At 42.2% G+C, this 12,709-nt stretch overlaps 1 protein-coding gene across 1 annotated transcript in view; it reads left to right on the top strand.

The window, feature by feature from the left end:
- Positions 1-6,277: 6,277 nt before the first annotated feature.
- LOC311150468 (receptor-type tyrosine-protein phosphatase N2-like) overlaps positions 6,278-12,709 on the top strand; it is a gene marked incomplete at both ends in the record, with an annotated part of 137,999 nt that continues 131,567 nt past the window's right edge. The window contains one exon of the mRNA XM_084187967.1: positions 6,278-6,359. Coding sequence (XP_084044093.1) covers positions 6,278-6,359 — 82 coding nt within the window. The remainder of the gene's footprint in view (positions 6,360-12,709) is intronic.

The raw sequence follows: 12,709 nt of genomic DNA, 5'->3' as shown, positions 1-12,709 counted from the left end.
CAATTGTCTGAGGATGATGCTGGCCGATGTTGACTCCAATGCTTCCCACAGTCATGTCAAGCTGGCTGGATGTCAATTCTTGATACATACAGGAAACTGTTGAGTGTGAAAACCCAGCAGTGTTGCAGTTCTCGACACAAACCCATGCGCCTGGCACCTACTACCTCCATACCTCATTCAAAGGCACTCTTGCCCATTCATCCTCTGAATGGTACATAAAAATCCACCTTTAACCTATCTCCTCCCCTTCATTTACATTTTAGTCATGTAGCAGACACTCTTATCCAGAGCGACTTACAGTAGTCGGTGCATACATTTTACTATTTATTTCGTACTGGTCCCCCGTGGGGATCGAACCCACAACCCTGGCGCTGCAAGCACCATGATCTACCAACTGAGCTACACAAGACTGAGCTACATGGAACTGAACTACACTGATTGATTTAACGGATTTAACAACTGACATCAATAAGGGCTTTCACTTGGATTCACCTGGTCAGTCTGTCATGGAAAGAGCAGGTGTTCATTATGTTTTGTACACTCAGAGTATATAATATAGAGCCAAAATATTAAGAAACTGTCAGTACAGCTGTGTCTATAGTTAGGTTTCCATCCAATTGGCGACGGATTTTCATGCAAATATTCTAAAATCCGCATAAAAACAATATGAGCATTTTCCCACCAAATTGACTTGTTGCAGAAAAAATTCTGTGCTTGATGACATAGTGCACATAAAAATACCTTTTGTGGTTAAATTCCCATGTACCGAATATAAAATACAAGTTAAATGGGTTTCCATCACATTTTCAACTCTACTGATGTTTTTTTCACAAAAAAATGTGATTATTATTAGTTTTTTACCCACCTACACACAATACCCCATAATGACAAAGTGAAAACCTGCTTAAGAAAATGTTTGCACATCTATTGAAAATGAAATACAGAAATACCTCATTCACATAAGTATTCACACCCATCTACACACGATACCCCATAATGACAGTGAAAACATGCTTACATTTCCCAGACCTGGACTAAAGCATCCGCCAACTCCTGGACAGTCTGTGGTGCAACATGGCGTTGGTGGATGGAGCGAGACATGATGTCCCAGATGTGCTCAATTGGATTCAGGTCTGGGGAACGGGCGGGCCAGTCCATAGCATCAATGCCTTCCTCTTGCAGGAACTGCTGACACACTCCAGCCACATGAGGTCTAGCATTGTCTTGCATTAGGAGGAACCCAGGGCCAACCGCACCAGCATATGGTCTCACAAGGGGTCTGAGGATCTCATCTCGGTACCTAATGGCAGTCAGGCTACCTCTGGCGAGCACATGGAGGGCTGTGCGGCCCCCCAAAGAAATGCCACCCCACACCATTACTGACCCACCGCCAAACTGGTCATGCTGGAGGATGTTGCAGGCAGCAGAACGTTCTCCACGGCATCTCCAGACTCTGTCACGTCTGTCACGTGCTCAGTGTGAACCTGCTTTCATCTGTGAAGAGCACAGGGCGCCAGTGGCGAATTTGCCAATCTTGGTGTTCTCTGGCAAATGCCAAACGTCCTGCACGGTGTTGGGCTGTAAGCACAACCCCCACCTGTGGACGTCGGGCCCTCATACCACCCTCATGGTGTCTGTTTCTGACCGTTTGAGCAGACACATGCACATTTGTGGCCTGCTGGAGGTCATTTTGCAGGGCTCTGGCAGTGCTCCTCCTGCTCCTCCTTGCACAAAGGCGGAGGTAGCAGTCTTGCTGCTGGGTTTTGCCCTCCTACGGCCTCCTCCACGTCTCCTGATGTACTGGCCTGTCTCCTGGTAGCGCCTCCATGCTCTGGACACTATGCTGACAGACACAGCAAACCTTCTTGCCACAGCTCGCATTGATGTGCCATCCTGGATGAGCTGCACTACCTGAGCCACTTGTGTGGGTTGTAGACTCCGTCTCATGCTACCACTAGAGTGAAAGCACCGCCAGCATTCAAAAGTAACCAAAACATCAGCCAGGAAGCATAGGAACTGAGAAGTGGTCTGTGGTCACCACCTGCAAAACCAGTCCTTTATTGGGGGTGTCTTGCTAATTGCCTATAATTTCCACCTGTTGTCTATTCCATTTGCACAACAGCATGTTAAATGTATTGTTAATCAGTGTTGCTTCCTAAGTGGACAGTTTGATTTCACAGAAGTGTGATTGACTTTGGAGTTACATTGTGTTGTTTAAGTGTTCCCTTTATTTTTTTGAGCAGTGTATATCAATATTTGTCTGTGCTGAGCCCAGAAACATCCTACAGTAGTTGTGAATGAATAAACACATATATTAGACAAAGAAAATCACTGAATAAATGCCTTATAGATTAGCATTGGCTTATAATACCTTATAACAGCCTAACTACTTATATTACAAATTAGTGCCTGTCACGTGTTCCCCCCCTGCCCACTTAGCTAAATGTTTAAATATTAGGCTACATATACAGCCAAAACATTAAGGAACTTCAGTGTTTCATTGTAATACATGATGACTTGTATTTAAAAAAGGACTGTATAAATGTCTAATAGATGGCTATTGGCTTATGTGTTCTAAAAGCCAATCTAATTACTTTTTAGGCTATTGCAAATTAGTGCCTGACATATGTGTTCCCCGAATCACCCCTTCCCTAATTAAGTGTTAATTAGCCTACTATTTCATATGATAAATATACAGCAAAAATTTGAACTGGGAGTAGTAGGCTACATCTGTGTCAGTGTGTGTCACAGTGTGTCTTCTTCTGTTTTCTCCCTACCTGGACTGCACTGTCATTTGCAGCAGCAGCTGAACTGTCTGTACTAAGCCTAGCATCATTTCTCACAGACACAGTCACAGCACTCGGACCAACAGAAGCAGAACCTTTGGAAAATAAGTCTGTTCCTTTCACACATTTAGCGGCGTCGGCCTCAAGAGCCTTTTTTATGGCTCCACCTTTCTGTTTTTTACGATCCATGATCTTGGCCGAGAGTAAGAGTGGGTCTCTTTGCTGATGCACATTTGACTTTCAATGTGAATTCGCGCGACCTCAGCTCATTCAATCAGAAAACCGGGCTGACCCATCTTGATAGGGGGGCTAGCCGTTGCCCACTGATCAGCCAAATGCTCATTATATATTATTATAACAACAGAGGAATTTAACAAAAATCCTTAAACTAATCTTAACAGGTCCATTAGCCACCGGTATTGTACTTAAGAAATACCAGCCCACCCAACTAAAAGATGGTTCAGCCCATTTGGCATTTGCTAGAATTGCCAGATGGCCAATCCGCCCCTTCACATACCCTTTAAACCCCCTATGCTCCTTTGAGACCCCTATTTTAAAGTCACTGAGATCTCTTCTAGAGATCTTGTATTACGTTGGTAGATAATATAATGGACAACTGGGCATTGTTATACATGACCCTAAGTATGATGGGATGTTAATTATTTAATTAACTCAGGAACCACACTTGTGTGAAAACACCTGCTTTTCAATATACTTTGTACCCCTCAAGTGTTTCCTTTATTTTGGCAGTTGTATGTAAGACATCAAATGAAAACTGTCTCTGGAGTGAAGCTCCTATCCTGCTCTCGTTCTGAACTGGTTCACCTTCTTTATGTACTTATTTATCATATCCTTAAAGAAAAATGTAAACAATTTCCATGTTTGAGAATGTCTCCTTATGTCTTTTAAATAATAAAGAGCTTTTACTATATGCAGAGCAACAAGCTGTATATTACTTTGGCTCCATGGACTTCATTTTAATGTCCCACTGTTATCAAACTTTTATTGGTAGAACTTGCTCTGATTTTTAAACTAATGCTTATTTTTTACATTTGTGTGTCATATTGTTTTCATTTACTTCATTTTCATTAAATCAATGTAGGTATAATGATCCCATCTTGTGGGCCCTGAGCTATATCACTGCAAATGAGTCACAGAAGATGCCATTTAAGGGCTGGTTTTGTTAATGGTGTATGTGTCAGTGTGCTCACGATGACTGAGATTGTTTTACCATTTGTATTACCTTGGTTTACTTTTCTTTATCTGGTTATTAGTTTCAGATAGAGAGAGAGAGAGAGAGAGAGAGAGAGAGAGATGTCAGTCAACTCAAACCACCTTACATTTCTCAATTCCCACCATTCTCAGCTGTCTCTTCAAAGTCTGTACAGTAGGTCTTCTACATATTAAAGGTCTCCATCTGAAGAGGATAGCACCAAAGCAGGGTGCTGCAATAACAGATGTGATGATTTATTATTGCATGACAGAGAGAACCTGTGCCACAGAATGATGTGGAGAGAGGAGAGAGAGAGAGAGAGAGAGAGAGAGAGAGAGAGATATGGAATGAGAGAGTGAGAGAGTGATTCATGCTAGAAAGGTAGATATAATGTTCAAAGGGATTTCGTGGAACAAATGCTGTCAGTTGGGATTTTCTTCACATGCCCTCATAATATAGGCCTACTGTTATAAAATACTTCCTAAATTATAACAGAAGGCGTATATTGGCATTTCATTTGGCACATTCATTCTGTTGTTCATTGCTTTTCAAGGCTTAAAAATCATCCTTTAACCTGTCTCCTCCCTTTCATTTACACTGATTAAAGTGGATTTAACAAGTGACATCAATAAGGGATCATAGCTTTCACCTGAATTCACCTGGTCAGTCCACTGTGCATTCAGAAAGTATTCAGACCCCTAGACTTTTTACACCTTTTGTTAAGTTACAGCCTTATTCCAAAATGGATTAAATAGTTTTCCCCCCTCATCAATCTACACACAATACCACATAATGACAAAGCAAAAACAGGTTTTTAGAAATTTTAGTAAATGTATGAAAATAAAAAAACGGAAATATGACATTTACATAAGTATTCAGACCCTTTATCAGTACTTTGTTGAAGCACCTTTGGCAGCGATTACAGCCTTGAGTCTTCTTGGGTATGACGCTACACACCTGTATTTGGGGAGTTTCTCCCATTCTTCTCTGCAGATCCTCTCAAGCTCTGTCAGGTTGGATGGGGAGCGTCGCTGCACAGCTATTTTCAGGTCTCTCCAGAGATGTTTGATTGGGTTCAAGTCCGGGCTCTGGCTGGGCCACTCAAGGACATTCAGAGACTTGTCCAGAAGCCACTCCTGCGTTGTCTTGGCTGTGTGCTTAGGGTCGATGTCCTGTTGGAAGGTGAACCTTGGCACCAGTCTGAGGTCCTGAGCGCTCTGGAGCAGGTTTACATCAAGGATCTCTCTGTACTTTGCTCCGTTCATCTTTCTCTCGATCCTGACTAGTCTCTCATTCCCTACCACTGAAAAACATCCCCACAGCATGATGCTACCACCACCATGCTTCACCGTAGGGATAGTGCCAGGTTTCCTCCAGACGTGACGCTTGGCATTCAGGCCGAAGAGTTCAATCTTGGTTTCATCAGACCAAGGAATCTTGTTTCTAATGGTCTGAGAGTCCTTTAGGTACATTTTGGCAAACTCCATTCGGGCTGTCATGTGCCTTTTACTGAGGAGTGGCTTCCGTCTGGCCACTCTACCATAACGGCCTGACTGGTGTAGTGCTGCAGAGATGGTTGTCCTTCTGGAAGGTTCTCCTATCTCCACAGAGGAACTCTGGAGCTCTGTCTGAGTGACTATTGGGTTCTTGGTCACCTCCCTGACCAAGACCCTTCTCCCCCGATTGCTCAGTTTGGCTGGGCTGCCAGCTCTCGGAAGAGTCTTGGTGGTTCCAAACTTCTTCCACATGTGGACCCCAATCATGTTGTAGAAACATCTCAAGGATGATCAATGGAAACAGGATGCACCTGAGCTCAATGTCTAGTCTCATAGCAAAGGTAAATAAGATATTTCACTTTTTTATTTTTTTACTAAATTTGTAATAACAATGGGAAAAGTGGGAAAAGTCAAGGGTTCTGAATACTTTCCGAATGCACTGTATGTCATGGAGAGCAGGTGTTCTTAATGTTTTGTATACTCAGTGTGTATTATTGTGTGCGATCAATGATGCTCTAGCTGCGCTCTCCGCACGTGCGCTTCTCCTTGACGTCAGCAAGGAGGGGCCAAAGCGGTTGCCGTTCTGTTCTTAGGGCTGATCATCGTAGTGAGGCTGACTGCAGGAGCCGAGACCCAAGGAGCTACTATCATTCTCCCCTACCTTCCAATCTCCATCTCTCTCTATCCCTCTCCCTGATTCTTCCTCTCATCTCTCTTTTAATAAAACAAAACGAAACCTTAAAGAAATGGATTGTTAACTGCATGTGTGTCATGGATCAAGAATGAGAAACATGGATTCGATTTACATTTTTCTCGTCCTTGTTTCCCAAACCTATTTTCTAGCCTCTGCAGACAGGAAATTCGGTGAGTAGTGTACATCTATTTATCTTTGATTATGAAGGATCATAATGTTCCGACAATATATGAGCTGCCATGAGACGCACGAGAGGTTATTTTGGGTCTCTGTCAATCTTTTATTAGGCAGTCTGGAAAGGCACTGAATAGCCTACGACTGCAGCTCTTGTTTTGAGGAAGATATAACAGCTATATCTATAATGGGCGGGGAATTCGGTGTAATATAGCCTAATGACATGAAAAATATGCAAGAAATATAGGCTATAATGTAGGCCTATATTATTGTTTACACCTGTTGTTTACATATACGTGTTTAACATGTGCATGCTAGCACACCTAAAGTGTTTATTACTCTTATATTATTACTATTTGAATAGCCACTGGGAAGCCTAACTGTTTTCTAATGGAATAAATGCCATGATTTAGGATACAGTATGGCCTATTTTGCAGGGAGACATTGCAGAGAATCGCTGTAGGCCATCAGGATGAGTTTGCTGTTTAATGTCTTTCTATCACTAAGATGGTGAGGATCAGGAAAAGCCTTTTTCAATGTTGGGTGCTGGACCGAGGTAAAATTCGTTTTATATTTGATATACGCTGGATATTCGGTTTTATCTTGTCAATAGCTATTGAACCAAGCATTCCATGACTATGAAGATGATATATTCCACACTTTATTATTTATTTTGGATTACAATCTTTAACAGCTTCTACACAAAGTGTGCCATGACTATTACATTTTTACATTTTAGTCATTTAGCAGACGCTCTTATCCAGAGCGACTTACAGGAGCAATTAGGGTTAAGTGCCTTGCTCAAGGGCGCATTTACGTCATTTAGCAGACGCTCTTATCCACTATGAAAATGATTTATTCTGAATCAGGGGGAGGATGGAGAAAAATACAAATGTTTTTGTTGTTGTTGAAATATATATATTTTTTTAAAGCTGTGGATTTTCTCCATCCTTCCTCCGCCCCCTTTTTTAACAACAAAAAAGCTGTGAATTTTTCTTCATCCTCCCATGATTCAGAATATATCATTTTCAATGTCATGTCACACTTTGTGTAAGAGCTATTGCAGATTTAAATATTTTTTAATAGGTGTGGATTGTTCTCCATCCACCGCTGATTCAGAATATACCATTTTCATGGTCAGGGCATGCTTGGTTCAATAACTATTGACAAGAGAAAACCGAATATCCACTGAATATCCAATATAAAACTAATTTTACCTCTAAGAGAGAGGGCCACTTTATTATGTAACCTTAATACATAATAAGTGTCAGAGGCAACGTGCCTGCTATGGCGACCAGGAAAATGGTAGCTATGCTGCTCATTGGGAGGAAAACCAAAACATTATTAGGTTCTATCAGCCTCATAACATTTTATAATTGCATTTGTGATAACTCCATCATTCAGGTCGAGAAGGTCAATTAGCTGCCATTGTACAGTGTGGATTTTTTATTGACTTCACTAACTTACCCTTGTTTGACACACCCAGTAATTGAGGGAATTGTTCTGCATACTAAATTATACAGAGCAAGTACTGTAATAGCATACAATGTCAGAAAAGTTGTCAAGAAACGTACACAATGCGATGGACTAATCTGTAACACGTAGCATTATGCTGCTCTTACGACTGTGTAATAACGCTATTATTACTCTAGTAATGTTGTATAAACATGTTGTAGCCATGTAGCCTGGTAATTACGTTATTACTGCACTCGTAATCCTGAGTGGCGCAGTGGTCTAAGGCACTGCATCGCAGTGCTAACTGTGCCACTAGAGATCCTGGTTCGAATCCAGGCTCTGTCGCAGCCGGCCGCGACCGGGAGACTCATGGGCGGCGCACAATTGGCCCAGCGTTGTCCAGGGTAGGGGAGGGAATGGCCGGCAGGGATGTAGCTCAGTTGATAGAGCATAGCGTTTGCAACGCCAGGGTTGTGGGTTCGATTCCCACGGGGGGCCAGTATAAAAAAAATAAAAAATAATATGTATTCACTAACTGTAAGTCGCTCTGGATAAAATGACTAAAATGTAAATGTAAATGTAATGTAAATGTATAAAAGCAAGTTACATAAAGTGTTACCAGCTCAATCTGACTGTTCTACCTCCTCAATAGCATTTTCTCCATAATACTATATTGTACAATACACTGCCTTGCCTGTCTCACTTCACTTTGACTTTATTGTATGAGAGGTAGGGCCGGTATCCCAGACACAGATGAGGTCTAGTCCTGCACTAAAAATCCCTTTCAATGGAGAATCTCTATTGAGTGTGCCTTTTAGTCTATGTCTAGGCTTAATCTGTGTCCGGGAAACTGTCCTGTAATGTTCAGGACAAGCAGAATGTTATTTTGGGTTGCAGTTAATGGAGTGTTTGATGGTCTACCACCACATTCAGAAGTGATGCTATCAAGGTTGAAGGTTTATTTTTCCTCTGCTGTGTCTTGGCACAGCGTACAGCCTTGTGTAAATGGTAGATTTGTAGATTGTTAGTAAGGTACAGTATTACCCTTTCTAGATCTTTCCTGCCCCATATGAGGATATGGATAGGGCATTAGCTTTGATTCACTGTAGCTACTAGCTAGTATTATTTTACAACAGTAGAGTCGGTTACACTCTGTTTTTTTGCTGCAAGTGAGCCCTACTACACTCTAAAAAGTAAAGGTTCCTGGAGGATCCTTTAGGGGTTCTTCAAGTTGAAACTGTGGGGGAACCCCTATAAGTTCTTCAAAGAACACCTTTTAATAGATCCTCAAATAACCTTTTGAATAACCTTTTGGGGGTTAATTTTTGAAGTACTCCCCCCCTCCCCTATTATTATTATTATTAGTAGTAGTAATACGCTTAACAATAACAACAATAACACAATATTTTAGTTCTCAGTGTTAATTATGCAGAATATAAACATCCAAATATGAGGTTAACTCCCAGCAGAGCCCAAGTCCAATGGGTATATCCTCTGGCATGTTGATGTTAATGTGTTGATGTTCTCCGTATCCATAGCCATAATGATTTTGCAGTGCATGGTGATCGAACAGGTTTCCTGTTATATTCATCAGAGGTGTAGGGCGGGTGAAGTCTGTGAATCCAAAAAGTAGTAATTATTCAGATGTTTAACAAAACATGCACACAACAGTATTCATACCTTGGTTTCTGTGGTAAATGTGAATGAAAAAAACTGTTTTGATAATGGTTTTCATACACATACCTTGTCCATAATGGAGAGGCCTATAGGATTTTCATTGAAGAGGTAAGGGGGGAGGATGGTACATGTGATCTGCATAACATACCAATACCAATTGACATTTGTATTATTTATTTTTTACCTTTGTATGCCTCCTCGTCTGTAAACCTGCAGACACAGACACAAAAGTGAGCAGTTCAGTCATCTGCACTCAATACAACTAGCCTTCAACATATTCTTATAGCATACATATTTTTACCTCTTTGTTGATTGATGTCCATTGAATTGTATCCATTTTCTGTTTTAGAAAGATTTGCTCAAATATGAAAAGATAGATGGTATCATCATTAAACAATATCAATTTAGATCATACAAGGGACAAACCTTACCTTAAATTGTGGAGATCTTTACATTTTTCAGTTAAGTGCCTGCACCTACTGTCCTTTCAAATTCAAATCCAAATGTTTCAGTTGGGCAGTTAGGTTCCTGCAAGAACCCCCACCAACTAATGAGGTTCCTTGATTAACCCCACCTCCCATGGGGTTCTTGGAAGAACCTTTTGGGGGCAATTTTCAGTGCCAAGAACCCTAAGGTTCTTCAAAGAACTGAGGATCTTAGAAGAACCCTTGTTGAACCCCTAATTTTTAGAGCCCACATTCCCTGTGTCAGATTTAGTATCATGTGGTTGAGTGACTGCTGTCACTAACTGCTGGTGGAGCTTCATTCACTGACTGTCAACTTTTAGTTCACATGAACTTCAGTGTAGGCTTCAGATAGTATCTCTCCGTTTCGGCCCTGTTTTCATGCCTAATGAACACGACCCTGCTGTAAGAACACAGTCACCTTGGAGGAGGTGGACTCCAGTCCAACGTGTGCTGCTACACACAATGTTATCTCACTGTGTTGTGTTCACTTCCTGTGAGGCCAGACAGACAACTAAACTTGGAGGCAGCTAGCTATGGGACCAAAGAGGAAAGAACAACGACACATTGATTTACAAGCTCTTGTGTTTATTTTTGGATGCCTGGACTCGACTATCTGAGTCACTTTCACTTCCTGAGTCAGTTGATCAAAAGCATTTCTTAATTGACTGTAGTGTCACTTATGTGCGGCTGCTGACTTACAATCAGATGATGAGGCCTAGTGGTAAACTAAAGAGCCATATTGCACTTATGTTGTTGTGTTGCTTTTTTAAGTAATGAGTTTCTTCCTGGGTTGGTTGCTCAAGTTGAAAGCATACTTGGATCAATTCCCCAGAAAGGGAGAAAGAAGAGACAGCATTATCATCCCCACTGTATCCATAGTGACTGGGAACAAACAGCCTATAGAGATTGAACTGTCTGATAATTACAGGATTAAACTGGGATGTGAAAAACAATCAAGTTGACAATGTGTAACTTTCAAATTGTCAATTTAGAGGGGAGCACAGATAGTGGTTTGGAATTGCAGTCCCAATATTTGCTTCATTGTTTGTGGACCTTGCCAGAACTACCCTGGGAAATAACAGTTTCAATCAGGAGGTGTGCTCACACAAAGCTCCTTAAATTGATAGTAATCTCTCTGTGTTTGTGCTGCCTGACTGACTGCCCCCTGTAACACCATATTGCTCTCATCCCCTCCTCTCATCTCCTGAGACTGACTGCCTGACTCAAAGCTCCAGCATTGATCCACGAGACTGGAGCATGGACACGATACCTGCCACCCTAGACTCACTTCAATTTGCTTACCGCCCCAATAGATCCACAGACGATGCAATCGCCATCAAACTGCACACTGCGCTATCCCATCTGTATAAGAGGAATAGCTATGTAAGAATGCTGTTCATTGACTATAGCTCAGCATTCAACACCATAGTACCCTCCAAGCTCATCATTAAGCTCGAGGCCCTGGGTCTGAACCCCGCCCTGTGTAACTGGGTCCTGGACTTCCTGACGGGCCACCCCCAGGTGGTGAAGGTAGGACACAACACCTCCACTTCGCTGATCCTCAACACTGGGGCCCCACATGGGTGCGTGCTCAGCCCCCTCCTGTACTCCCTGTTCACTCATGACTGCGTGGCCAAGCACGCCTCCAACTCAATCATCAAGTTTGCAGACGACACAACAGTAGTAGGCTTGATTACCAACAATGACGAGACAGCCTACAGGGAGGAGGTGAGGGCTCTGGGATTGTGGTGCCAGGAAAATAACCTCTCACTCAACATCAACAAAACAAAGGAGATGATCGTGGACTTCAGGAAACAGCAGAGGGTGCACCCCCCTATCCACATCGACAGGAACGCAGTGGAGAAGGTGGAAAGCTTCATGTTCCTCGGCGTACACATCACTGGCAAACTGAAATGGTCCACCCACACAGACAGTGTGGTGAAGAAGGCACAACAGCACCTCTTCAACCTCAGGAGGCTGAAGAAATTTGGCTTGGCACCTAAAACCCTCACAACCTTTTACAGATGTACAATTGAGAGCATCCTGTCGGGCTGTATCACTGGCTGGTACGGCAACTGCACCGCCGGCAACCGCAGGGCTCTCCAGAGGGTGGTGCGGTCTGCCCAATGCATCACCAGGGGCAAACTACCAGCCCTCCAGGACACCTACAGCACCCGATGTCACAGGAATGACAAAAAGATCATCAAGGACAACAACCACCCGAGCCTCTGCCTGTTCACCCTGCTATCATCCAGAAGGCGAGGTCAGTACAGGTGCATCAAAGCTGGGATCGAGAGACTGAAAAACAGCTTCTATCTCAAGGCCATGAGACTGTTAAATAGCCTTCACTAGCACATTAGAGGCTACTGCCTATATACATATATTAGAAATCACTGGCCACTTTAATAATGTTTACATATCTTGCATTACTCATCTCATATGTATATACTGTATTCTATACTATTCTACTGTATATTAGTCTATGCTGCTCTGACATTGCTCGTCCATATATTTATTTATATATTCTTAATTCCATTGCTTTACTTAGATTTGCGTGTATTGGGTATATGTTGTGAAATTGTTAGATATTACTTGTTAGATGTACTGCACTTTCGGAGCTAGAAACACAAGCATTTTGCTACACCCCGCCATAACATCTGCTAAACATGTGTATGTGACCAATACAATTTGATTTCATTTGATTTGATACACAAAGCTTCTCTCAATCCTCTGAAGTCTCAGCCAAA

This window comes from Coregonus lavaretus (genome assembly GCF_964263955.1).
Source record: "Coregonus lavaretus genome assembly, chromosome: 23".
In the NCBI taxonomy this organism is placed as follows: domain Eukaryota; kingdom Metazoa; phylum Chordata; class Actinopteri; order Salmoniformes; family Salmonidae; genus Coregonus; species Coregonus lavaretus.
The sequence above is the reverse complement of the archived record's forward strand: the minus strand, read 5'-3'. Positions and strand labels throughout refer to the sequence as shown.